This window comes from Schistocerca piceifrons, chromosome 2, assembly GCF_021461385.2.
Source record: "Schistocerca piceifrons isolate TAMUIC-IGC-003096 chromosome 2, iqSchPice1.1, whole genome shotgun sequence".
Lineage (NCBI taxonomy): Eukaryota > Metazoa > Arthropoda > Insecta > Orthoptera > Acrididae > Schistocerca > Schistocerca piceifrons.
The window spans coordinates 154,294,577-154,320,738 of NC_060139.1; the positions used below are offsets into that span (position 1 = coordinate 154,294,577).

Here is a 26,162-nt window from a genome sequence, read left to right on the forward strand (position 1 = left end):
AGCACTGTCCATATGAATGGAGAGGCTTGTGTTTCCACCAGAAACTGAGGGCTATTCCGAAGGTAGAGGACCTACTGCCAGAGACGCCTTAGCTCATGGATCAGACTATGAGTGTCCCAAAACGTCCTGTCTTCCTGACCCACTCGTAGTCCTTACCCAATTCCCTTTCCCAACCCAAGGTGTGATGCAATCCGTCCCGAGGGGTGTATGGCACATGGGGAGATGTGTCGCAAACGGAGCCTCAGGGATACCGGGTGACCTCCCAGAGTAAGTAGCCTTACACCGCAAGGGGTTTTCGTGGTGTAGACTGTGTAGATACCCAAATCTCGTGGGACCAAGATGGGCACAACAAAAGAAAATAAATTAAAACAAACTGAGGGGTAAATTGAGACCTCAGCCGTCTAAACATTGGGGTCAGGACCAATGGAATGCACTCCCACAACTGAATCAGGGTTGAGACCTGAGCAAGAAGTGGGAACTGTAACTTAGAAGTTGGACCAGATTAAGTTTAAAGCCTTGTCTGGGGCCAAGAGGAGCGAACTCCTCAGGGAACAGAGACAAAAGGAAGGGACAGAATGGCTTCCCAAACCAGGTGGAAGGAATTCAAAGGGCTTGAGCCCAAGACCCCCAAGAAAAAACTGTCTCAAGTTGAAGGGGATATGCAGACCCCCCCCACAACATCGAAGACAGGTAGCAAGAGGATAAGAGAGGAATCCCAGACTCCCTCCTCCATGGATAAGTGAGAGCAGAAAAAGCCAAGGCAAGAAATAGGGAAACAGACCTATAGTATTGCAGTCTCAGTTTTTAAGATGGCAGTTATCCAGAAAGGCTATCCACTGGTAGCAATCACCTCACAGCAGGAGGAACTCTTACAGATGGCCCTCTTTGGAAAGATTGGGGGTGGGGTGGGGTGGGGGGCACTGGTCCAGGACCCAACTTTAGGAGGGTCTATCTAGATCGTGGTGCCATCATTTATGTTTGTAAGGGGGTGCACACAGTGCCCATGATATCCCCATGGGAGGATGCGAAGCTGCTGGTCAAGACAGCAGCAGGGCTTCTTAAAACCACAAAAGTATCAATATGGGTACCAAAGATCCGACACCCGTAAAAATACGGGCGTGCGCGACCTGCCCAAAAGTGTGGCGCCCGTAATTTTACGGGCGCGTGTTCTTGTTCTTCCCCTTCTTTCCTTTGTGTGTTCTTATGGCTCCCGCTTGTCTGGGAGGCGCTGCATGGACTGTAGTTTAAGTATTGACCACTAGATAGTGCGGGCATGTTGTGGAAGGGCATGCTTCCCTTTTTATTTGTCGGGTTTTGTGAGCAGTGAATTTTTCCCGCGCGGTCTCAGTGGTGTCGACATGGCAAAGCGTGGCTTGACGGACAAAGAAATTGCTCGCGAGTTATATCGTGATTTAGAAGAAATTGACGTTGATTTGTCAGAGGAAGATATTGTAGATGACTCTGATGATGATGTGGACTACGTTCAAGAAGAAGTTTCTGGCAGTTCAGGTAAAGAATTCTGACAACAAAACATGCATAGTTTTTATTCAGATTTTCACTGAAGAAACTCTCAGTACTTAATTATTATTTTATTTGCAAATACTACTCTTCTGATAGATTCAGAAGAGGAGAGCAGGTGTCCAAGCACTTCAGCAGCGAGTAATCCCGTCGATATTGTGCCTGAAGAACGAGTGAGACTAACGGTGAGGGGGAAGCCGAGACGTGCGCGCTGCACTGATTCTGAAGAAGGTTGGACGACTACTGATCGTGCACCAGATATCGATCTATTCTCAGGACAATTTGGAATATGCAATGTTGTCAGTTTAGACTAGAACAGTGCACCTCTAGAATTTTTTTTCATATTTCCTGACAGACAGTATGATGAAACATACAAAGGAACAAATTAACCTGTATGCTCAACAACGCATCAGGAAATTATGAAGCACAAATTACCTTTCACCCACCTGCTCATTATCAAAGTGGAAAGAAATTACACTTATGGAAATAAGGAAGTTTCTGGCAAAGTGTGGCGAAAAGACACAAGCTACCAGTGTAGTGAATGTAAAGTAGCATTGTGCAAAATGCCGCGCTTCAAAATTTACCATACAAAGAGCAAAATTGCATCCTAAAATAGTTACAGGAAGTTACTGTAGATAAGACATACTGTATCCATCATAATTACAATTTTTGTGTAAAATAAAAAAAATCCTTCTAAAAAATACAGGAATATACCTTTAACCAATTTTTCCTTTTTTTCAAAAACAAAGTTATAATAATAACGCTTGTCGAAAGTATGTATTAATTCAAGAGAAAGGTATTATATATGGTTTTAAACAAGAAAGCCTAGGTTTTTCAATAAGAGTAATTTTATTGATATAACTGAAACCTTTCATGAGTTGTAGTAGTTTAAAATTCGTTAAAATCAGCCAGTCTTTATGGTAGACACTTGCGCGCAATGGCTCAGGACCCAAAGTGTTAAGGATGTCTCTCCAAAGACTCTGTTTGAGAAAATAGGGGTCCAGAACCCAAAAGTCTCGACAGAGGACTGGAGAGTAATCAATCAGAAGGCTGTACCGGAAGGATGGACCCTGCTGGTGGAGGTCAAAGAGAAGTCCCTGAAGGCAAAGCGAGAGCAAGACATGAAATTGTTTTTAGGGTTCTGACAAGTCACCATCAGGGTAACCAAAGACCTCAAAGGCAATTATGGCAGCAAAATGGAGACAGGAGGTGCTGCAGATTAATCTGCAGCACAGTAAAGGGGCCATTGCTGCACTGAGCTGCTGCCTGGGCTGACAGGAAGTGGATGTGGCCCTGATACAAGAACCCTACTTATATACATCTATGTAAGAAATGAAATTTCTTTCATGCCAATGATGGATTTCTGCTCCAGGGACCTAGTGACCATCAGGATGAAGCAACGTGAGGAAGGTATCACGAGGGAAATTTTTTTGGCCTCGGCATACCTTCCTCACGAAGACAACTCTCCTCCTCCTTTGGAGGTGCGGAGACTGACAGAAGTTTGCCATCGGCTAGGCGACCAACTGTTGGTTGGATGTGACGCAAATGCCTACAACCTAGTGTGGGGTAGCAAGGGCACCAACAGTATAGGTGATTACTTTCTTGAATTTCTTTTGTCTAACAACTTGGAGGTCCTGAATAGGGGCAATGAACCTACATTCAGGAATAGCAGAACGGGAGAAGTAATTGACATAACCTTTGGTTCCATGATAATGGGCAGCTATGTCAAACAATGGCACGTAGCGTTAGAGCCATCCACATCAGACCACATGTACATTAAATTCAAGATTGAAATGGGAATCAGACAGACCATGGCCTATAGGAATCCCAGGAAAACAGACTGGGAGACATTATAGGAGGGACCTGGACTTAAGCTTATCAGAAATTAAAACCTTGATAAGGAATCCAATAGAGTATGAGGAAGTAGGAGAGGCTGTTACCTCTGCCATAGTGACCTCATACCACGATAACTGCACAATCACCAAGAAGCGCACACATAAGAGTGTGTCTTGGTGGAAACAATAACTTGGAAACACAAAGAAAACAGGTACGAAGACTGTTTAACCTTACGAGGCATAAAGGACAATGGGCAAAATATTGTGAGGCCCTTGTCAACTACAATCTTGCAATTAGACAAGCAAAGAAGGCATCCTGGAAGGCATTATGTGCGAAAGTGGAGAGCACGACTGCTCAAGCCAGACTTCACAGAATCCTCACTGAAGTACCAACTAATCCAGGAGGTACGCTGAGGAAGGAGGATGGGGAATATACAAAGACAGCACATGAGATGCTGGAACTGCTCCTCAAAACTCACTTTCCTCAATATGCTCTGGCTGATAACACAGACCAGAATGTGATCCCAGAGAGACAATGGTTCTCAGGTACTTGAAGATAGGACTGGGAATCAGTCAAGGAGTGTGTTGACTTCAATAAAATCCAATGGGTGGTGGGAACATTCCAACTGTTCAAGTCACCTGTCCCAGACAGAATCTTTCCAGCTCTCCTGCAACAAGCAGGAGAGAATCTCATAAGGGTCCTATGCAGGTTATTCAGAGTTAGCCTAGCAGTAGGTATCATTCCCAATGCCTGGGGGGCAGTGAAGGTCGTCTTCATTCCAAAGCCAGGGAGAATTGATCATACAAAGCCAAGGATATGAGACCAATCAGTCTCTCCTCCTTCATTCTTCAAACATTGGAAAAACTAGTTAATGTATGTGTTGGGGAGAGGAGGCTAATCAGGGCCCCTCTACATTCAAACCAACATGCATATCAATCAGGTAAATCATGTGAGACAGCTCTCCATCAACTCGTTGGGAGGGTGGAGAAAGCACTTCACTTTAAAGAAATAGCCCTCTGCATCATCTTGGACATCAGAGGGGAGGCAGGGGGGGGGGGGGGGGGGGTTCAGTAACGCAACCTTCGATTCCATGGTAAGGGCAGCACAGGTGCGTGACCTATAAACCACTATATGTAAGTGAACTAGGGCCATGCTTAGTGGAAGGAAGGTAAAGGCTACCATGATAAATGAAAAGATGGTAATTAACACCACAAGAGGCTGTCCACAAGGAAGAGTTCTATCCTCTTTATTGTGGAACTAAATTCCAGACAATGCTTTTGCCAAGGATACGCAGATGACCTTGTCATAGTAATACTTGGCAAATTTACTGACACAGTTAGATATATGGCACAAGGTGCATTGGACATTGTGAAAGACTGGCGCATTAAACAGGATCTAAGGGTTAATCCTAAGAAGACTGTTGTGGTCCCATTCACAAAGACGCATATACAACACTCAAGTTGGAATCTAAAGCGCTATGATGAAACTCTACCTGTGAACGGGATAGTGAAATATCTAGGGGTAACCTTAGATGAGAAACTAACATGAACCCCTCACATTAAGAGTGTCTGCTCCAAGGCGAAAGGTACTCTAGTGAGTAACAGAAGGGTTCGTGACAAAAACTGGGACCTAAACCCCAGAGATATGCACTGGATATATACCACGGTGGTTAGACTAGGATTTCCTATGAGGTCATAGTGTGGTGGAAGAAGGTAGAACAGCAGGTTGCAGCTAAGAAGCTTGCTAAGGTGCAGAGACTGGCCTGCTTAGCCATAACAGGCGGAATTAGCAGTACGCCAACTGCTGGGATGGAAGCCATGCTAGACATGCCTCCACTACACCTACTGGTCAAGATGGAGACAGCAGCTGGTGCATACAGACTTAAAACTGGTAAAAACTGGATCTCATTGGGATATCCAGAATCACACACTAAGATAGTGAGTGAGGTAAATATAGGAATGGATGGGGAATTACCGGCTGACTATATAACAACTCCCAACTGCTTCAACAAGCCTTACAATATAATAACTGGAAGCAGGGAGCAGTGGTAAAAAACAGTTCGACACCGTACGGGGCATACTGTTTGGTTCACCAATGGGTCGAAATCAGATCAAGGCACTGGGGCAGGGGTGTACGGGGTTCAGCCAAGACTGGAGGGCATCATCTCTCCAGGAAAACTGGCCTCAGTATTCCAAGCTGAAATTACTGCAATCAGGGCATGTGTGACGGAGAATATGCATAGGTGGTACAAGGACCACAGCATCTACATCTATTCAGACAGCCAGGCAGCCCTGAAATCACTGGCAGCTCCTGCAACAAGATCTAAGATTGCTGCAGAACGCCACAGGGCCCTGGTGGAGCTAGGGGGAAGCAATAGGGAAAACCTAGTGTGGGTCCCTAGCCACTCTGGGATCTAAGGCAATGAATAAGTTGACAGATTGGCAAGGATAGGGGCAATGACTCCATTCATTGGACCGGAACCCGTCCTGACAATCATCAAGGCTATGATCAAACTAGAACTATGGAACTGGCTTAGGAAACGGCACGTAGAATACTGGACCAAGGTCTATAAACAAAAACATGGTAAGGTAATGATGCCTAAGCCGTGTTTTAAAAGAAGCTCTGTAATCCTGGGATTGAACAGGAAAGAGATTAAACTCATGACTGGACTGATGACTGGCCATGAGAATTTCAAAAAAACACCTACTTACAAGGGGTATAACAGAAGAAGACCTCTAAATGTAGGATCTGTAATGAGGGTGAAGAAACTGCATCACACCTAATCTTCGAATGCATGGCATTGGAGAGCAAGTGATACAGTATTTTCAGGACAACTAGACCTGAAGAAATCGAGTCTAACAAAAAAACTGGTAAAAGGACTCCTTGCACTATTTAAGGGCATTGGTTGGCTTACTAGATATACAGGGAGTGATACCACGCAATAAACTCGGTTTTGGTGCGGGCAGTGGCGAGTTAGACCAAAGCTGTTTTAGTTTCCATGTCAAAATTAAGCAAGACACAATTGATGCCTTCTCTGTGTGATAGGAATGGAAATATTATTGAAGACAATGCTGGTAAGGCAGAGTTACTGAACATAGCCTTCCAAATTTCATTCACCAAAGACAACGAAGTAAACAGTCCGTAATTCGAATCAGGAACAGCTGCCAACAAGAGTAACCAGGACTAACTTAGCAGTAGATGTCCTCAAAGTAGTGAGGCACCTTAAATCACTTACCAAAAAATCATCTAGTCCAGATCATATACAATTTAGGTTCTTTACAGAGCACGCTGATGCAATAGCTCCACGCTTAACAATCATATACAATTGCTTGCTCGATTAAAGAATTGTATCCAAACACTGGAAAGTTGCACAGGTTACACCAATATTCATGAAAAGGAGTAATCCACTAAACTCCACATCCATATCATTAACATCGATATGTAGCAGGATTTTGGAACATACAGGGTGTCCCACTCAAACCTCCTTGATTTCAAAGACCCAGGAAAAAAAACCACAGTAGATACAACAATGAAAAATGCACCACATCGTACAGCATCTCAAAGAAGTTATTTATTTATCATCAATACACCTCTACATGTGAACCATTTGTAGCACGAAGATATCTAGTCTATATTCAACTTCTTGCCATGTTCTTTGTAACATTTCCTCTGTTATTGTTGCAATTGCATTAGTGACATAATGTCACAACGAAGGAATATCGCCCACTTTGGTCACATACACGCACTCCTTCATGAATACCCACATGAAGAAATCAAGCAGCATAATGTCGGGTGAACGTGGTGGCCAGGCAATGGGTCCTTTGCGTCCAATCCAATGATTGGGAAATTTCCTATCCAGGAACTTGCGAACAGCCATTGACCAATGCAGCAGAGCTTCATCTTGCTGAAAAATGATGTTGGGTTGCAAGTCTTGTATCTGAGGGTACACAAACTGCTCCAACATATCCAGATACACTGACCCATTCATTGTTTGTTTCACAAAGAAGAACGGCCCAACAATCCTGTTGTGCATTAGCCCGCACAAGATGTTTAGTTTAGGGCTACCACAAACATGTTCAATAACAATGTGCGGATTTTGCGAACCCCAAATCCATACATAATGCCTATTAAGCCTTCCTGATAGATGAAATGTTGCCTCATCTGAGAATAAACATCTTTCCAGGAAGCTGGCATCCATATTAATACGCTGCAGCATATCCGCAGCAAATTTTTGTAGGCATGGTTTGTCGTTCAGCATCAGAAGTTGCAGAATTTGCACTTTGTAAGCACATGTGCGAAGACGTAGGTGAACTACACGATGCGATGTTGATTGACGTACATCAAGTTGCCTAGATGCTTGACGAATTGACTTATGTGGGCTTCTGAGAAGCATTTGTCTGATGTCCTCCACTGTCTCTTTCGAAACTCTGTAATGTGCACCACCAGAATGTTTCAGAACACTTCCTGTTGCCAGAAACTTCCTATACCATTCCTTATTTTCACATCAAGTGGATCACATTCAAACTCATAATGATAATTTCTTTCCAGAGTAATCAGAGATTCTGTTTCTGCAAACCACATTATTGCCTGGCGCACTGCTGTGGAGTCGTCATTTTCACTTCATGCGACCATACTGCACTCTGGAAACGATACTTGGCACTTCTGATGCGGGAATATAAATTCTTTGAGATGATCTACAATGTGGTGCATTTGTCACTGTCGTATCTACTGTGGTTTTTCTCTCCTGGGTTCTTGAAATCAGGGAGGTTTGAGTGGGACACCCTGTATACTGTGTTTGAACATTATGAATTACCTCGAAGAGATTGGTCTATTGACACATAGTCAACATGAATTTAGAAAATGTTGTTATTGTGAAACACAACTAGCACTTTACTCACACAGGCTGCTAAGTGCTATCGACAAAGGATTTCACATTGATTCCGTATTTCTAGACTTCCAGGCACTTTTGACACCATATCTCACAAGAGGCTTGTAATCAAATTGTATGCTTATGGAATATCGTCTCAGTTGTGCAAATGGATTCATGATTTCCTGTCAGAGAGGTCACAGTTCACAGTAACTGATGGAACATCATCAACTAAAACAGAAGTGATTAGTGGCGTTCCCAAGGTACTGTTATATGCCCTCTTTTGTCCTTAAACTATATAAACAATTTAGGAGATGATCTGAGCAGCCTTCTTAGGCTGTTTGCAGATGATGCTGTCAGTTATTGTCTAGTACAGTCATCAGAAGATCAAATCCAATTGCAAAATGATTTAGATAAAATATCTGTATGGTGAGAAAATTGGCAATTGGCTCTAAATAATGTAAAGTTTGAGGCCATTCACATGAGCACTAAAAAGAATCCATTAAACTTCAATTACATGTTAAATCCAAATCTAAAAGCCATAAATTCAACTAAACACCTAGGAATTACAATTACAAACAACTTAAACTGGAAAGAATACAGAAAATGATATGGGAAGACAAGCCCAAGACTGTGTTTTATTAGCAGAACACTTAGAAGATGCAATGGATCTACTAAAGAGACTGCCTACATTATGCTTGTCTGGCCTCTTTTGGAGTACTGCTGCACGGTGTGCGATCCTTACCAGACAGGATTAACAGAGTACACTGAGAAAGTTCAAAGAAGAGTAGCACATTTTGTATTATCAAGAAATAGGGAAGAGGGTGTCACGAACATCATACAGGATTTGGGATTGAAATCATTAAAGCAAAAGTGTCTTTCCTTGCAGTGGGATCTTCTCACAAAATTTTAATCACCAACTTTCTTCTCCCAATGCAAAAACTTTTTTGTTGACACTGACTTAAATAAGGAGGAAAGGTCATCATAACAAAGTAAGGGAAATCAGAGCTCGCACTGGAACAATAGAGAATTAGTGTGAAGGTGGTTCGATGAAGCCTCTGCTTGGGGCGTAAGTGTAACTTGCTGAGTAGCCATGTAGATGTAGATATCCATGTTTAACCCTCATCAATACCTCATCCAATTACTCGTATCCACCACTGACCACACACTATTTAAGGCAGTGAGTGGAAAGTCCTCTGATGCAACATGTTTCTTGAGCGCTTAATGAATTCCACCTGTCAATGGATGAAGCTCAACGAAGATTCACCCTGGGTGGCACCTGAGGCTGTTGCTCCATTTATCATGGCTGCCAGCCAAAACTGCCCCCCTAATCAACCCAGCTAATACTGTTCTTACTTCACATGTTCAGACACTGGTCAGGCTGGCCCCGGCTAAAGTGGTTGTCTCCCAGTCATCACTTGTCTGTTACTGAAACACCTAATTCACAGTTAAGAAGATACTAAAATAATTTAACCCACAAGTATTTAGCAAACATCAGTGCTAATTGGGAATGGTTATTGCCTATCCTATCTGCCTGCTATGGCAGAGGATACTGAAATAGAAGACTGACAAACACAACACATACTGTGGGTGCTATAGAACACATGGACACACAACACTGTGAAGCTGTCGACCCCACTGCCAGAGATATTCTGAGGGACTGATCAAACGTTTGGCCTTAGCTACAAAGAACTTCCAAAAACATTGCCCCATTCCTACTGATACTTTAATCGTAACTGGATAGTCAAAAACTGATGATTTTCGTTGTTATGATACTTTAATCAGCAACATCTGAGATGGATATATGATATCTGAGATGCTGATTGTCTGGTGGGCTCCTCAGCAAAAGCCAAGATACGATAACAAATTCCTCCACAACTCGAATAATGTGGCACAAACCTGATCCTTTTCAGCCGCATGGACTAATTCTAAGGGTAGGGTTTAGCATACCAGCAAAAGGAGTGATTAAGAATGACCACAGTAAAGCTCAAAAACCGACTTGATGGAGGCAGCACCATGAGCCTGGACATGCTCATCAGAAATCACATGGACTTATACACACTACCAGCAGCCTGAACCTGCAGTGGCTGTTTCTGCATGTTAATGAATACCTTGCCTTCTTCCAAATCCCTGAGGCTCTTCATGATGAGATTTATGGAACATAATGTGTGAAACAAAAAATAAATGAATGAACACTGGGTGGTTTCGGGAAACCACATGCAATTTAAATCAGTGTGGTCAGACTAGCATCTGCTGTACAGTACTTGTGCCTGAGCAGAATTTCTCCCGCCAGCAGCCAATCACAGAACAGGTGTGTGCAGAAGAGTACGAGATAGACATAATGACATAATAATCATAATGTTCTTTAACAGTAGTCAACATAAAAATTAAGTTAGTAAATTATTTCATGCCACTCTGACAACTTAATCAGTGAAACACACAAATCAACTAGCAAGTCAAATAAAAACCGAAGTGCAGGAGAATAAACGTGTAGTGTAAAATACATTGAGCTACTCATTATCTCATTAAATTTCGATAGCAGCTGTCGCGATAGATGACAAGAAAGGGAGTCATACGTGGAGTGTATCTATTGGTAGCATAGTTGGTTGTGTCAAAAATGTAACTGTTTTCTCCACTCAAGATTTCTTTCTGATTTAGTAGGAAATCTGTTACGGTGTGAGGACGAACACTCATCTTAGAGCTGTTATTAGCCTTTAAACTTATAATTACAATGTTAATGCAGTGTTTGTTACTAATATTAACCACTATGTCTAATGCCCTCCTCTCGACCAGGAACAATTTTATTAAGTACCCGTACGACTACTGTACTCATTATCATGGGGCATATTCTCTACCAGCCAGCAAACAATGCCTTCCAGCTACAGCCACCTGTTAATCAAAAATTTATTTTGTATGAGCCATTGTGCAGACACAAAAACACCCATCTAGAAAGAAGAAAAGCAGCGGAATTATTTCATACAACTTGTGTGATATATTTCACACCTCAAACTGCAATACAACACTCAGTATATTCTAACAACAAATACAACATCCTGTGTATATTTAAACACTATTACCTTATTTCTTTGTTGAATGAAACTTTTTTCCTAAATAAGCTGCTACTTTATTTGAAACTGACAATTACTTCACATAACTGGGCAATATGTACACCATGGTCATTTCCAAGTTTACTCGAGTGTACAGCCCTGCATAATATTTACCTAAACAGATTGCATTTAATTTCAGAAGAGTCTGATGTAGTATATTCCTTGCCAAAATGAAGCCCAAGACGTCATCACATAGTTCTCACAACATACAGTGCATACTGGCACTCCAATATTTCAGTAAAGCAAGAGCCTATAATGGAAAATAGTTACAGTCAACAAATTCACAATGTCTCAATGTCTTGGGAAAGTACTCCAGGGCAGCCAACAAGTATTCCAAAGATCTGTATGATAGGAAACTCAATGTATGTTCTTCATGTATGATAATGCTACTAGCTAAAGAAAAGGTGGGCTACCTATGCAGATTTGCAACTGGGGTGTGTGTAGGGCACCTGCTGTTCATGTTGAATATTACTAGCTTAAGTAATCTTCATTTTGAAAAAATTTATACAATAAACTACTCACGTTCTGACAAATGATTTACCATCTAGCTAAGGTTGCAGAGCCATGTGAAGCTGCCAACTTCATGATAAGTAAAAACATATTAAACTTTGTAAACTTAATAAGTCACATCACATGTAACCCAGCTCTTACAAATATTTTGCTTTCAGGTTTGGTGTGCTCTGAACAGGTCTCTGCATGGTGCTGCCATATCATGGATTTTTCTTAAGCTAATGACAGATGAAAACCACTTCAGCCGTATTATTGCACATTTGTTGTGTAATGATTGGTTTCATTTCTTTTAACACCTCAGGTTGCCAAATTGTGCAACCTGAAGATATGTAAAGAAACAAAACTGGTTGTAACACATTACATTTGTAATAACACAGCTGAGGTGGTTTTCATTAACATTAATGTCTGTTGTGGGCTAAATATGATGAACATCATCTATTAAATTAGTTTGGCATTCGCAAAGAACAATCCTCACTTGCTTGAAACCACTTCACTGACCTGTGGTGCTGCTTTCTCATTGGCTAGCAGTGCATTTTCTGATAAATACATTGAAATTTTTGACCAATACTGAGATCGAGAAGCTTCTGAATGAACCGTACGAAGGTTCTGGCTCCAAAAAGGACTTTTTGACAATGAATACAGTGATTTTGCATCTGAATCAAACTCTAGCACAAAAACAGCATTATGTTAATATTATCATTCCATTATTTTGTATTATTTTGCTTGAGAAATCTGCAATATAAGTTATACTTCCATTGTGTCTTCACATGAAATTCCACCACTAACAGTAGAAAATATTTTCTAATAATCATGGTAGCACTTCGAATGTAGTTCCATCTTTAGAACCAACATGCAAGAGAAGACATTCTAATGTTCCATTGGGAGTGGAATTAGGATGGACCACATTATATGAGCAACCATCACTGCCTGAATTCAAAGAAGAAAGTGAATTTGTAATAGAAGTGAATTAAAGCAGCAATGCTTTCAATATTTTTTCTATTTTTCTCTGCATCAATAATAAAACATGATAAGGCAGACAATCAATTGCAGATAAAATGATAAGATCAAATAACACAAAACCCACAAGGTTGTGGAGCACATGAACTTGAGTAGAAATTCATGATTCTTTGCTGTCACAATCTACATGTCCCTAGCAAGAAAAACAGACTGTGAGATTACCTCAAAAAGGGACATACAATTGCCATGGACAGATATTACAGTTGAGCAAGTGTAGACAAGAATGATCAACTCATATCATACTACCTTTTCAAGAGCTCCTTCCCCAGGAAATAAGATGCACCCAACAAGCATGCAAAGTCTGTGCAAAAACAGTCTGCAGTAAGTCTTCAAGAAAAGAAACAGTACAGTGGTGCCCTGACTGTAAAGTTCTTCTAAGATGCCAGTGATTCAAATTGAACCACAGTTAAATGTAATTATAGGAACCCACGCATAATTTTTTGTTTCGTTTACACTAAACACGTATTGAAATTTAAATAAAATTTACAAGCTTAATTTTAAGTAAATATGCTTTATTTTGTAACTAGATTAATGAAAAACCTTTAGCTGTATCAGCTGCTATCTAGTCAGCCGCACTTTAAAGCGCACACTGCATGTTATGCCACCATGTTACCTACAGCTGCCAATGCAGCATAGGGACACTGCCACAAATGCTTACACTGCTGCCAATGATATGCAAAGCATTCCCCTTCCAAAGCCCCAGTGGTTGCTCTACTTAAGCTCAAATATCGACACACACAGCCCCATTTTGTGTGTTTGTCTTTTCATAAAATTTACTGACTTTCATAGCAGTCAGGGCTCATCATCTATGGAACAGTCATTGTACTGGTAACTGTCTGAAATGTAAATCTTTTATACCTGTATATATTTCAACATTGAAAGCTAATGTTAACAACTGACACTGCAACCACAGTAAACAAAGATACATATTTCTTTTACTATATGGTATTAGATGTAGTATAAAATAAAATCTGAATTCTCTGTCCATGAACTGCATCTGTTCCTCGATCCTGTATCCACTAAAGAACCACACAGGAACTGGTGAATACGTATTTTAGAGATGCTAAAAAAAAAAACCTGAATTTTGTGACATTGTGTACAAAAGGGACTGGGACTCAAAGCGTAGTTCCATCAAAATTGCAATGCAAGTGATGATTTGGCTTCCAAACATTTAATACTCCTTTTTCTTCCTCAGGGAAGTGTCACAATGATGAGTTTTAAGTAACAACCATGCTTCTCTTGTTGCTATATTGAAATTTGCTTCCTTTATCAGAACACAGAAAAATTGACAAAGATTCACCTCACAAACATTTTAATGCAGTTGAAATTGCAACAGAATGTGCAGTTGAAATTGCAACGGAATACTGAAACAGTGTGCTGGTAAACTAGCAACTGAGGACAAGACATCTCAATAGTTTATATATATAAAAAAAACTCGTTCTCAGTAATAAAAAATAAAATAAAAAAAATAAAAAAAATGTTGTGACTCATGTTGTTAGAAGAAATCATCGCCATTTTTGTTTCACAAGTTATCAATGGCCCTTAAAAAAAAAAAATACAGTATTCCTCTGAAAAAACTGTAGGTACTTGCATATTGTGGTAAATAATGGAGTATCACTTGTTAACCATTTGGCACAATACTTTCCTCTTTGCATGCTATCATTTGCCATAACCTATCATTCTCATTTGCCATAACCTATCATTTACAAAATATGAGGAATGTTATGAATCTTTCATTTTTGCTTTATCGTTTGCATGAGCGAGCAGAACTGGGTGTACTATGCATAATTCATTTTCTGGGGACAGGAGATAGATATAAATGTCCTTCCAAGTTTAAAGGACAATTCCATCTGTTAGCTAACTTTTATATGCAGCAACGTATGGCTCACATGCACCAAATGCAAACTCACAGCAACCCCTGTTTCTCATTGGAAACTATTCAAATTTAGTGCAATGAGTTACTTAATATCAAAATATCACAAAATGACCATTAACGAAATTGTGCAGTTCATCATGAAACTAAAGAATGAGAAGACGAGATATAAGAGACCCAATTTCTTTTTTACCAAATAGTTTCTTTCAAATCATATGAAAAAGTCTGCAGAGCAGCCAGTGGATGCATGACATATTGGTTTGTCTTGTGGATTAACCACTGTTATTTGAGAAACCCTACACTGCAGGCTGTGACATACATCACACTGAAACAGGAGTCCTAGCTTGCCAGTGCAGGTAGCATTCAGTGAATCCTAGAAGGGACACAGTACAGAGGATATCATGGTAAAAATGCTAAGCTCCCAATTAGCAGCTGCAACATGAGCCAGCAAGTATGCTTAGAGCAGATCTTACTCCACATTAGATGAGTTTAAGGCTTGCTTTTTCCTCTTACATAACATAGAGTTCTCTACTAACCATTAATATTCTGCAGCGTGATATAAAATGAAGGAACAACAAATATTTACATGTCACAGTTTTTTAGTAATTAACAACCTAATAATAACAGTTAGCCTACACTAAGAAATTTAATATATTGTTTGGCAAACTCCTGTCATACCTCTGTCTCTGGATCAATAATAAGTATTTCTCCATATTTGTCTTCTTCGCCTTCAACTGAAGAAAGAGAAGAGAAATTAAAATACTAACAAAAGGAGATAATGACTAAAAAAATATTATTTTGAAGACGTCATGGTTTACAACTCATAACAATTGCTGAAACATCATGGTTGCACACAGTTGTATCAATCAATTTATTACACGACCAGTTTCAGTCATTAACAGACCCTCTTCAGATGTCGACATACAATGAAAAACCAAAATACGGCACAGTGAGTCATTACAAAAAATAACTGTAAATATAGTAGTCAACATTTACACCTTTTGAGAACTTACATTGTGGAACTGTAATCACGTGTGAGACAACTCATAATCGCAATCAACCAGTGTGGCACAGGCTAACAACTCCATTTAACTATAATTCCGGAGCTATACAGTATGTAATAATTCTGTCACACAACATTTTACAATACTGAAGTATGTCAAGGATGTTATACTGGTAGGAAGGGATGCAGAACCAATGAGCCCACTATAATTTAAATCACAGGTACTACTCAACCTATGGCATCTCAATTTCACTGACTTAAGGGTAAAATAAAGTGGAGAAGTTGGATAGGTTTTGGTTTCTATTCTGCAACCTGTTTGGATTAAGGATCTACATATACCCCACTGATACCACAAAACATTCTTCTCAGTTGTGGCACTTATTAAGGCATCCAAAACAGCGTCATCTGTAGGGGTGATACTGCATGGAACCCTATTACACCTTTTCACTGTGCTGTCACCTTCCAGGCTGTTTGAATAATGCGTGTTCTAAGCAACGTTTGAACAATGTATAACAATTGGTATTTTAGTCCACTAAGGCTTGAAGTTTGGTGATTATATTTCTCATTGTTCAATAACATAAAGTTTTCAAAAGATGCTTATTGAGTGGGTTTAATGATAAATGCTGCAGGTACAGTGCTACTGCAGCTGCTATAGGATGTACATAGTGTAGGCGACTCTCATAATGAAAACATAGTTCTCATCATATGCTCAAAATTCACAATAGCAGTATTAACAGATAGAATATACCATATGCTTTAAATCAGTATGTTGTTCTTACCATAAGGACAGGGTTAATCATTTTTACACTTGAGATTGTTTACTGGTAAGAATGAATGTATACATACCGCCATACTGCTTGTGCTACATGAGTCTGACAGTGTATTAATTCTGTAGATATTAGCATTCCAGTTTACTGTAATGTATTCACCTATTTTGACACTCTCCTAACAAATGATCAGGGTGGTAAGTTTTATATTCAAATAGTTTGTGTTTTTTATGTTATACTTTCTGACAAGTCCCACACCCCCGGGAATCATCTCACTTTTGGGTCTATGGAAGAAGACTGAATATAACCTACTCTAATCTGATACTTGAACTTATTACGTGCTAACGTCAACACAAAAAGACCTTTTAACTGAAAAATAATAGAATGATTGTAAAGTCTGTAGACATATGCTGAATTCACTTTCAATAGATGGCTATTCAAATTTTGTTCTCCTCAAATGTTGCACTTTTATTTGAGGTAAAATAAGATCAGTTTTTAGCTAGGATTGATTGTATCTAATATATATGAAGTAAGAAAAATACCATGATGGCCTGTAAGTTGTCTACTTAAGGTTGCTAGTTGGTTGTCAAGATTGTGTGTTCAATTTTCCTAAACATTTTATTGTATACAGCATTGTAGTCTACTTTGCATAGGTCATACACAAAATATCTTTAAGATTTTACCAACATGGGATGTTCAGTAATTATATTGAAATAATAATGTCTTCTTGTTTCCATTTACTCATTTTATGTATGTGTATGATGATGTAAGATACCACAACACTTTGTAAGTGATTTACAAAAGGTTGTTAGTTGGTCATATGGATGTGTTCATTCTTCTTGAGCATTTTATGTTATAAAATGTTGTATTCTATTGCAGCTGATACACCACCAGATCCTCATGATCGGCAGGTGTGATGTGCTGAAGTCAGTTTACACTACATACTTTTATTCTTTAATTTTACTTGGCACAAAAAGAAGTAAAAGTGACTAGCATTGTTGCTCGGCAGACAATGTGTCACTCATTGTGAAAGACTTTCCTTTTAAAATGTGTTAGCACATTTCCTTTGAAAAGTCTAAAGTGTAACAGTTCAGTGCAGAAAAATTGTCATTGTCTTAGTTTTAAGCATTAAGAACATTTGTGAAGGAAGCAAATCATGATCAAACACATCTCAAGTACGGTCTGACCATGATACTATGAAAATGCTTACCAGCTCCCGAGTGCACTCACACACTTACATTTACTGCTGAGAATACAGATCGAAATAATGTGCTGTGATAAATGAAAATCATGTCAGACTGGTACTCAAACCTCGATTACTTGTTTTATGAGAGCACAGGCCTTTAGCCACTAAGATACCTTAGCATGCCTCCTGGACTGAGTAATACTTCCACTGACACTAGTTGTAGCATGTCATTTCCGAAAAGGGTGTAAGAGACTGCAACTGTCATCTTCTCTGCAGAACGATTACTGGACCCCCGTACAATGTCCAGTTAGGAAGCATGCACATATTCTTCCTGCAGGTCTCTGCTGCTCAGAACCTGGACCTACCAGTGGACCAAGAAGACCTCATGGTCATCTTTACTCAGCAAATGCCCTTGTGGGTAAGGTGGCAGTTTATCAATTTCCATTCAAAGTCAGCAGAAGAGTCACTAGATATATTTTCAGCCTTGGATGAATTCTGGACAGGATGTGATAGAAATAATGTACAATATTTAAGTGTCCAAAACAGCCCTACCCGATGCAATGCTGCGAGCGAATAGGGAAAGGAAACAGACTTGCTATTTGGCAAAATAGTCACCAGCAGCATGGCGACAAGGGCAGAGAGATGTGGCAATGTGCAATATGAATTATGCACACAGACTGTGGGTAACACAGGAACTGTTGAACAGGGAACACAAACTATAGCGAAGAGGGGTACAATCCCACAGTCAGTCTTATATTAACATTTCCCCTTACACAGGGAAACTCTGGGGTCTCCTACAGCTCCCTGTGAAGACCTTACAAATCAACAGGACCAGAGATTTTAACTCCCAGTAGAGAATTACAAGGTGTGACCAAAACCCATTAGAAGATTTTCTGTCTGCAGACAGCAACGTAGATGAAAATGTACATTGCCACTCTTATGTAAATTTGCAGTGTCACAGTGAAAATGTAGCTGTCATTGACACTGGGGTGGTTGTTAGCATGGTGTCGGAACATTTTGTGACACTGTTCATAACTAAAACAAGTATCTTCTTTTCCTTGTCACAACAGTAAAGTTGGAGAAGCTTGGGGGAGGGGGAGGGTTCCAAGACTGTGACACGATAGACCCTGTTACATACCATAGTAGATGATGTAACAAGGAATCAGCTGGCACTTGTAATTCCAGGGTTGGTTGCATCTGCGTTATCAGGGTGTGACTGGTTTTGGTCTCCACCAGTGCTGTCATCAGCTGTAAATGGCAGTGCCTGTTTGTGTGGTCAATCAGAGGCCACAGGAGTCACTTTCACTGCAACATTATCCATACCATGCAATTTGCTGGTAGTTTTACCCGAAAGGCCACATGCCCTCTTCAAAAGGAACCAATTGCCAGCAATGACCCTTTCCCTCACTCAAAAGAAAATACCAAAGTTCTACCTGCATTACGGAAATCCACATAATATTAACATGAAAACTGGCAATTACACTTATCTTTTGATCAACAGAGACAATGGAACTGCCAAGAGTCTACACCATTATCAGTAACCTAAAATAGTTCCTACATTAAGTAACCTACTTTAACTAAAAAAAGACAGTTCACTAATATCCACTAAGCTGTGGAGTTTTATTGTTGTCAGACCCAAGCTTCTTTGGAAGCAGGAAACAGCAACAATGCCCAGGTTAAGTCATTTAGTATGTATGTTACTGTTTCGCTTAGTGTTTCCTTTCCTTAGATTTTGTTTTGTGTTGTGTTTAATAATAAGTGATATCAGCACTAGCTCAGTGAGTATCTAGAACAGTGGCCTTTTGTTAAGTAAATTTTACTTACTGGAGTTCAGAGATGAGAGGCTGTAGGCATGACATAGGAGAAAAATGAACTCCTCCACCCCTTGTTCAATATGTGATATGCAGCCCAAGGTTGGTAAATTCCCTTGTCCTGCCATTACTCACTTGATGTGGTCGTCATTTTATGAGCACCAGTAGCACAACAGTCTTTCTTCTTTAAAGAACTTTGGTGCCGAGTCCTAGCTGCTTCACTACGTGTGAGCACAGCAATCTTTCTCACGAGGGGCTGCCACGATGTTGGGATCACAGATTTACTTCAAACTCTGTACACCTTTAGTAGGACATTAAAACAACAGAATGTGCAAGTAGTAAGGTGTACTACTCTGGCAATTCCAAGAAAATCACAAAAGAAGTTTTACACATCTATTATGTAACTGATGTAACTGTGTGTCAGTGCTGGCCATTAGAGTTCATGGTGGTCAAGTGGTTAGTGTTTGATTTATGTAAGATGAACATGTATGAGGCGACAGTTCAACTCTCGCACAAACTTAACTTTTATTCCTTTTTTTTAAATCACTGGTCATACTATTTAATTTATATGACATTTGAGAAAATGTGTATTTTCATGAAGTTTTAGTGAATTTCATGTTACTATTTTTAATTAAACTTAATTATAACTATTGACAAGTAAATGAAGAAACACACAGAGTTTTCCTGAAAATGTATGCCTCTTGTCATTTGTGAAATCCATTGTACATGCAATGTGGTAAGGTACTTGGAACTACTTTGCACCTCAGCACTTTGAGCTGCAGACACAGAGGCAGGCCCCATTTGGCAGTTAACCTGTGTAGTGGTGAGACATTGTTAACGTGGCAAGAACAAATAGCATAGGTGCAAATTTTTTTAATTTCACAGAATTTACACTTGTACTACAAAAACGAAGGTTTGAATGGGAGTTGAAGTGCTGCCTCATACACATTCATTTTCCAAAGCTCAAAAACTAACCACTTGACCACCATGAACAGTAACATCCAGCACCTGCGCACAGATACATCAGTTACATAACAGACATGTAAAGCTTCTCTTGCAATTTTCTCGGAATTGACAGAGTAGTACACCTTACTACTTCCACATTACGTTGTTTTAATGACCTACTAAAGGAGTACAAAGTTTGAAGTAAGTCTGTGATGCCAACGTCATGGCCTCCCCTTGTCAGTAACAGTAACGATTAATTTAGAAAACAAAGCCTCGGCTTCTGGCCTGACTGATCAGGAAGAAATTATAGCAGTTAATGGATGTCCATTCTCATTATGCAGTGATGTGGGCTTGCACGCCATCTGTCATTGACACAACAGAAATAATGTATTACCTGGTAACTTTAAAAACAGGATTGGTGGTCACTGAATCTATTCATGCAGTATTCTAATGGGATGTCATTGACGTGTTAGTGTGTATAAGGTGCACAAGTATTATGAGTATTTGTTTTAGTGTGTGGGGCACCTCTATTGAAGCTGGTTAATTTCGTTTTGTTTGGGTGACCAAGTAGTTCAGATATGGCATCATGGTAGTAGACATTAAGTCTCTGTGCCTACCTTTAGAAGACTGGGCATGCTTGTATTTGTGCATATCATGTTTAAGTGATTATATTGTGTGAATGAATGCAGGAATTTGTTTATAATTTTATTTTAAATTAGAAATGGCTTCATGGTCTTCGATAACCTAACGACATTTTCAGAACCAATAAAGATTTAAAAGACCAATAGATGTGGTTTGATTTGGAAAAGAGTTGTATTCAATACACTGAGGTCATTAACAGCCTGGGATAGCAAATTATGTATGAAATGGGTATATGGATCAATAACCTACCTGTAGATGGAGTGTAGTAACAATCTTAAGTTTGTAGCATCAGCTGTTTGTGGTATTAATGTAAGAAATACATACTTTTACTGCTGTTACCAGACATTGCCTTGGTCAACAGTCTTCATTAGGTAGTGGTCATTGTACCCAGTCAGACTGCCGATACTTGGCACAGATTTTGAGCTTATACTTGCAGAGCTTGGACTATTTGGTTGGTTGGAGATTTAGGGTGCAAAACTGCTAAGGTCATAAGTGCCCATATCATAACATAAGAAAAAAATGTATTAAATAAAAACCTGAGGTAAAAAAGACAAAAACCCAATCAAGCAACTTCAAAAGAGGAGCAGTTAAGGCCATGGACACCCTAGGGAAAATTTCTCAGAACATCATTGATATGGAGGAGGTCCCCATGGGGCCATCAAATTTGCTTTGCCATGCTGCTGCAGAGAATTAAAAGATGTGATTGATAGAATGCTTGACATCTGCTAAAACATCTGACAAAGTAAACGACAAACTTAGACATAAGCAGTTAAAAAATGGGCACCGGATTTGAAAACAGTGCACCATGAGGGGTTGAGGGCCGTACCACTTAATAAATGGCGGTGACTAAAGTGACAGTGTCCTATACGCAGCTGGGCTAAAATGACCACCTCGCAGTGTGAGGGCCAAGAGGAAGTTGACCATGCTATTGGAAGAGGTTTAATGGTACAGACTTTGCTCCCCTGGATAGAAGACCACTGTGCACTCAAGTGATACTACATGCCGATAAACAGTGACATGAAGATCTGAGGGAACAGCATGACTAGCAGGCCGAGGGAGGAGAGCTGCAGCCTTTAAAGCAGCATCAACAGCCTTGTTCCCGACGTGACCAACAACCCACAAGAAAACCACGTTGGCTCCCCAACAGTAAGTGAGTGGAGGCATTCTTGAATTGGATCCATTGTACTAAAGGGTGGACTAAGAACAATGCGCAAAGTCTCTGAAGAGCGCTGAGAAAATCTGAGCAGGTGACACAATTTGGAAGCCCGTGTCGCTGGTTGTACTGGGTGGCTTGATAAAGGGTGTAAAGCTCCACAGTAAAAATCGAGCACTTGTCAAGATATTGAAAAGTATCATCGTACAAAGGCACAACCAACACCATAGCCGATCTTGTAACTGTTGGTATAGATGAAGCCCCGGCCCCAGGCCATGTGAAAAGTGCAAGTAAGTCACTGTGGTACACCAGGCCAGGAGTAGTGTCCTTAGGAAGCAAATGGAGTCCAAAATGAAATGTACCTTGGCACGAAGCAAACGAAAGCAGACTCTGGGAGGCTACAGAGAAGAAATGTGCAGTCCATGCTGGTGGTCAAAGGAATCGTCAAAAAGAGCGAGCATAGGATGGGTGATTGGGCAAAGAAGACAGATGGCTCGTGTAACGACTGAGGAGAACATCCTGCCAGTAGGACAATGGTAAGTCAGCAGCCTCAGCATAAGACTCTCATAATGGGACTAGTACAGAAGGTGCCAGCGGCCAAACATGCAGATAAATATATGACACATCCATAATCAAGTTTCGAATGAACAAGGGACTGGTGTAAACGGAGGATGGTCCCATGGGTTACCGCATAAAACATATAGAACATTGAGAGAACGAGTACACAATTAGCTTATAGGTAAGAGACATGGGAAGACCAACAGAGTTTCCTATCAAACACGAGTCCCAAGAATTTTGCTGCGTCAACGAATGGAAGAAGGAATGGGCCAAGACGTACGAACAGGGGAAGAAACTCCTGGCACTGCCATCAGTTCATATAGACAGTCTTTTCAGTGTAAATGCGGACTCCATTGATGCTCCATGAGTAAAGATGATCAAGACATCACAGAAGACGCCACTCAAATAGATAGGTTCACTGAGAGCTGCAATAGATCACAAAGTCATCAACAAAAAGAGAGCCTGTGATACCTGGCGGGAGAGAATCCCTAACAGGGTTAATGGCTGTGGCAAATAAGACAAAGCTGAGTACAGAACCCTAATGCACCCCAATCTCTTGAATAAAAGTGACCAAGAGAGCAGAGCCTATACGTAACTTAACTACACAGTCTTTTAAAAATTCCTGAGTAAAAAGGAGGAAGCGACACTAAATGCCCCACTTGTACATAATATGGAGAATATCCATCCTTCAGCAGGTCTCATACGCCTTCTCCAAATCAAAAACCATGGCCACAGTCAGCAAAAAATTGTTCATAGTATGAGCTGGCAAGGTGATGAGATGATCAACTGCAGAATGCCTATGGAATCCACATTGGGCGTAAGTGAGGAGATTACGAAACTCGAGCCACCACATCACCCGACCATTAATCATACGTTCCATCATCTACATCTACATACATACTCCACAATCCACCATACAGTACGTGGCGGAGGGTACCTCTTACCACAACCTGCATATTCTCTTCCTGTTCCACTCCCAAACAGAACGAGGGAAAAATGACTGCCTATATGTCTCTGTACAAGCCCTAATCTTTCTCTTATCTTTGTGGTCTTTCCGCGAAATATAAGTTGGCGGCAGTAAAATTGTACTGCAGTCAGCCTCAAATGCTGGTTCTCTAAATTTCCTCAGTACAGATTTATGAAAAGAACACCTCCTTTCCTCTAGAGACTCCCACCCGAGTTCCTGAAGCATTTCCGTAACACTCGCGTGATGATCAAAACTATCAGTAAAAAATCTAGCAGCCTGCCTCTGAATTGCTTCTACGACCTCCCTCAATCCGACCTGATAGGGATCCTAAACGCTTGAGCAGTACTCAAGAATAAGTCATATTACTGTTTTATAAGCAGTCTCCTTTACAGATGAACCACATCTTCCCAAAATTCTACCAATGAACCGAAGATGACTATCCGCCTTCCCCACAACTCCCATTACATGTTTGTCCAACTTCATATCACTCTGCAATGTTACGCCCAAATATTTAATTGAAGTGACTGTGTCAAGCGCTACACTACTAATGGAGTATTCAAACAATACGGGATTCTTTTTCCTATTCATCTGCATTAATTTACATGTATCTATATTTAGAGTTAGCTGTCATTCTTTACACCAATCACAAATCCTGTCCAAGTCATCTTGTATCCTCCGACAGACACACCTTCCCATACACCACAGCATCATCAGCAAAGAGCCGTACATTGCTATCCAACCTATCCAAAAAAATCCTTTATGTAGATAGAAAACAACAGCGGACCTACCACACTTCCCTGAGGCACTCCAGATGATACCCTCACCTCCGATGAACACTCACCATCGAGGACAACGTACTGGGTTCTATTACTTAAGAAGTCTTCGAGCCACTCACATATTTGGGAACCAATCCCATATGCTCGTACCTTAGTTAGGGGTCTGCAGTGGGGCACCGAGTCAAATGCTTTCCAGAAGTCAAGGAATATGGCATCCGTCTGATACCCTTCATCCATGGTACGCAAGATACCATGTGAAAAAAGGGCGAGTTGCGTATCGCAGGAGCGATGCTTTCTAAAGCCGTGCTGATGCATGGACAGCAATTTCTCTGTCTCAAGGAAATTCATTATATTCGAACTGAGAATATGTTCGAGAATCCTGCAAACAAACCGATGTTAAGGATATTGGTCTGTAATTTTGAGGATCCATCCTTCTACCCTTCTTACATACAGGCGTCACCTGTGCTTTTTTCCAGTTGCTCGGGACTTTACGTTGGGCAAGAGAATCACGATAAATGCAAGCTAAGTAAGGAGCCAATGCAGCAGAGTACTCTCTGTACAACCGAATTGGAATCCCATCAGGACCTGGCGATTTATTTATTTTCAACCCATTCAGCTGCTTCATAACCCCAGGGATGTCTATCACTATGTCCTCCATACGGGAATCTGTATGAGACTCAAACGGCGGTATGCTTGTACGATCCTCCTGCGTGAAAGATTTCTCAAATGCTAAATTTAATATTTCAGCTTTCGTTTTACCGTCTTCCGTTGCCGGGCCAGACTGATCAGTGAGTGACTGGACGGAAGCCTTCGACCCGCTTACCGATTTTACGTAAGACCAGAATTTCCTTGGGTTTTCAGCAAGATCTTTTGCTAAGTGGTTGAATGCTTCACGCATCGCTCTTTTTACAGCAGCACGAATCTCTACTAACTTTTGCCTGTCCTCATTCTCCCAAACTTTCTTGTACCGCAAGTGCAACTGCCTTTTCTTCCTGAGCATTCTTCGAATTGCGCTGTTAAACCATGGTGGGTCTTTTCCGTACCTAACCCACTTTTTTGGCACATACATGTCCAATGCGTGATTTACAATGTGTTTAAAAATTGTCGATAATTCTTCCACGACCATCGTACCAGAAGTAAATGAAGTCAATTCATTTACTAAGTGGGAAGCTAACAACTGCTTATCTGCTCTTTCTAGTAAAAATACTCTCCTAGCCTTCTTGACCAACTTTTTAACTTTCGTAACCATAGTCATAATGACAACATCATGATCACTAATCCCTGTCTTATCACTGACACCGTCGATGAGGTCTGGTCAGTTCGTGGCTACCAGATCTAAAATATTTCCATTACGCGTTGGCTGTCGATTTAGCTGCTCAAGACAGTTTTCGGATAAGTGTTCAAAAGTAATTCACACGACGGCTTGTCTGTACCACCTGTAATGAATCCATAGACATCCCAGTCTATACTAGGTAGGTAGAAGTTGCCTCCGACTAATATAGCATGATCCGGGTACTTCTACGATACAAAATGTAGACTCCCTTTGAATGATTGTAGAACTGTCATGGTGGAACCTGGTGGCCGATAATAACACCCCACAATTAACTTTATTTCCCCTAGCCCTGT

At 40.5% G+C, this 26,162-nt stretch overlaps 1 protein-coding gene across 1 annotated transcript in view; it reads right to left on the minus strand.

Annotated features, from left to right (window-relative positions):
* The window catches only part of LOC124776268 (protein phosphatase 1 regulatory subunit 7), an 80,165-nt gene that overhangs the window by 36,949 nt on the left and 17,054 nt on the right, over positions 1-26,162 (minus strand). Inside the window, exon 3 of the mRNA XM_047251168.1 lies at positions 15,407-15,462. Within this exon, the coding sequence (XP_047107124.1) occupies positions 15,407-15,462 (56 nt within the window). The remainder of the gene's footprint in view (positions 1-15,406; positions 15,463-26,162) is intronic.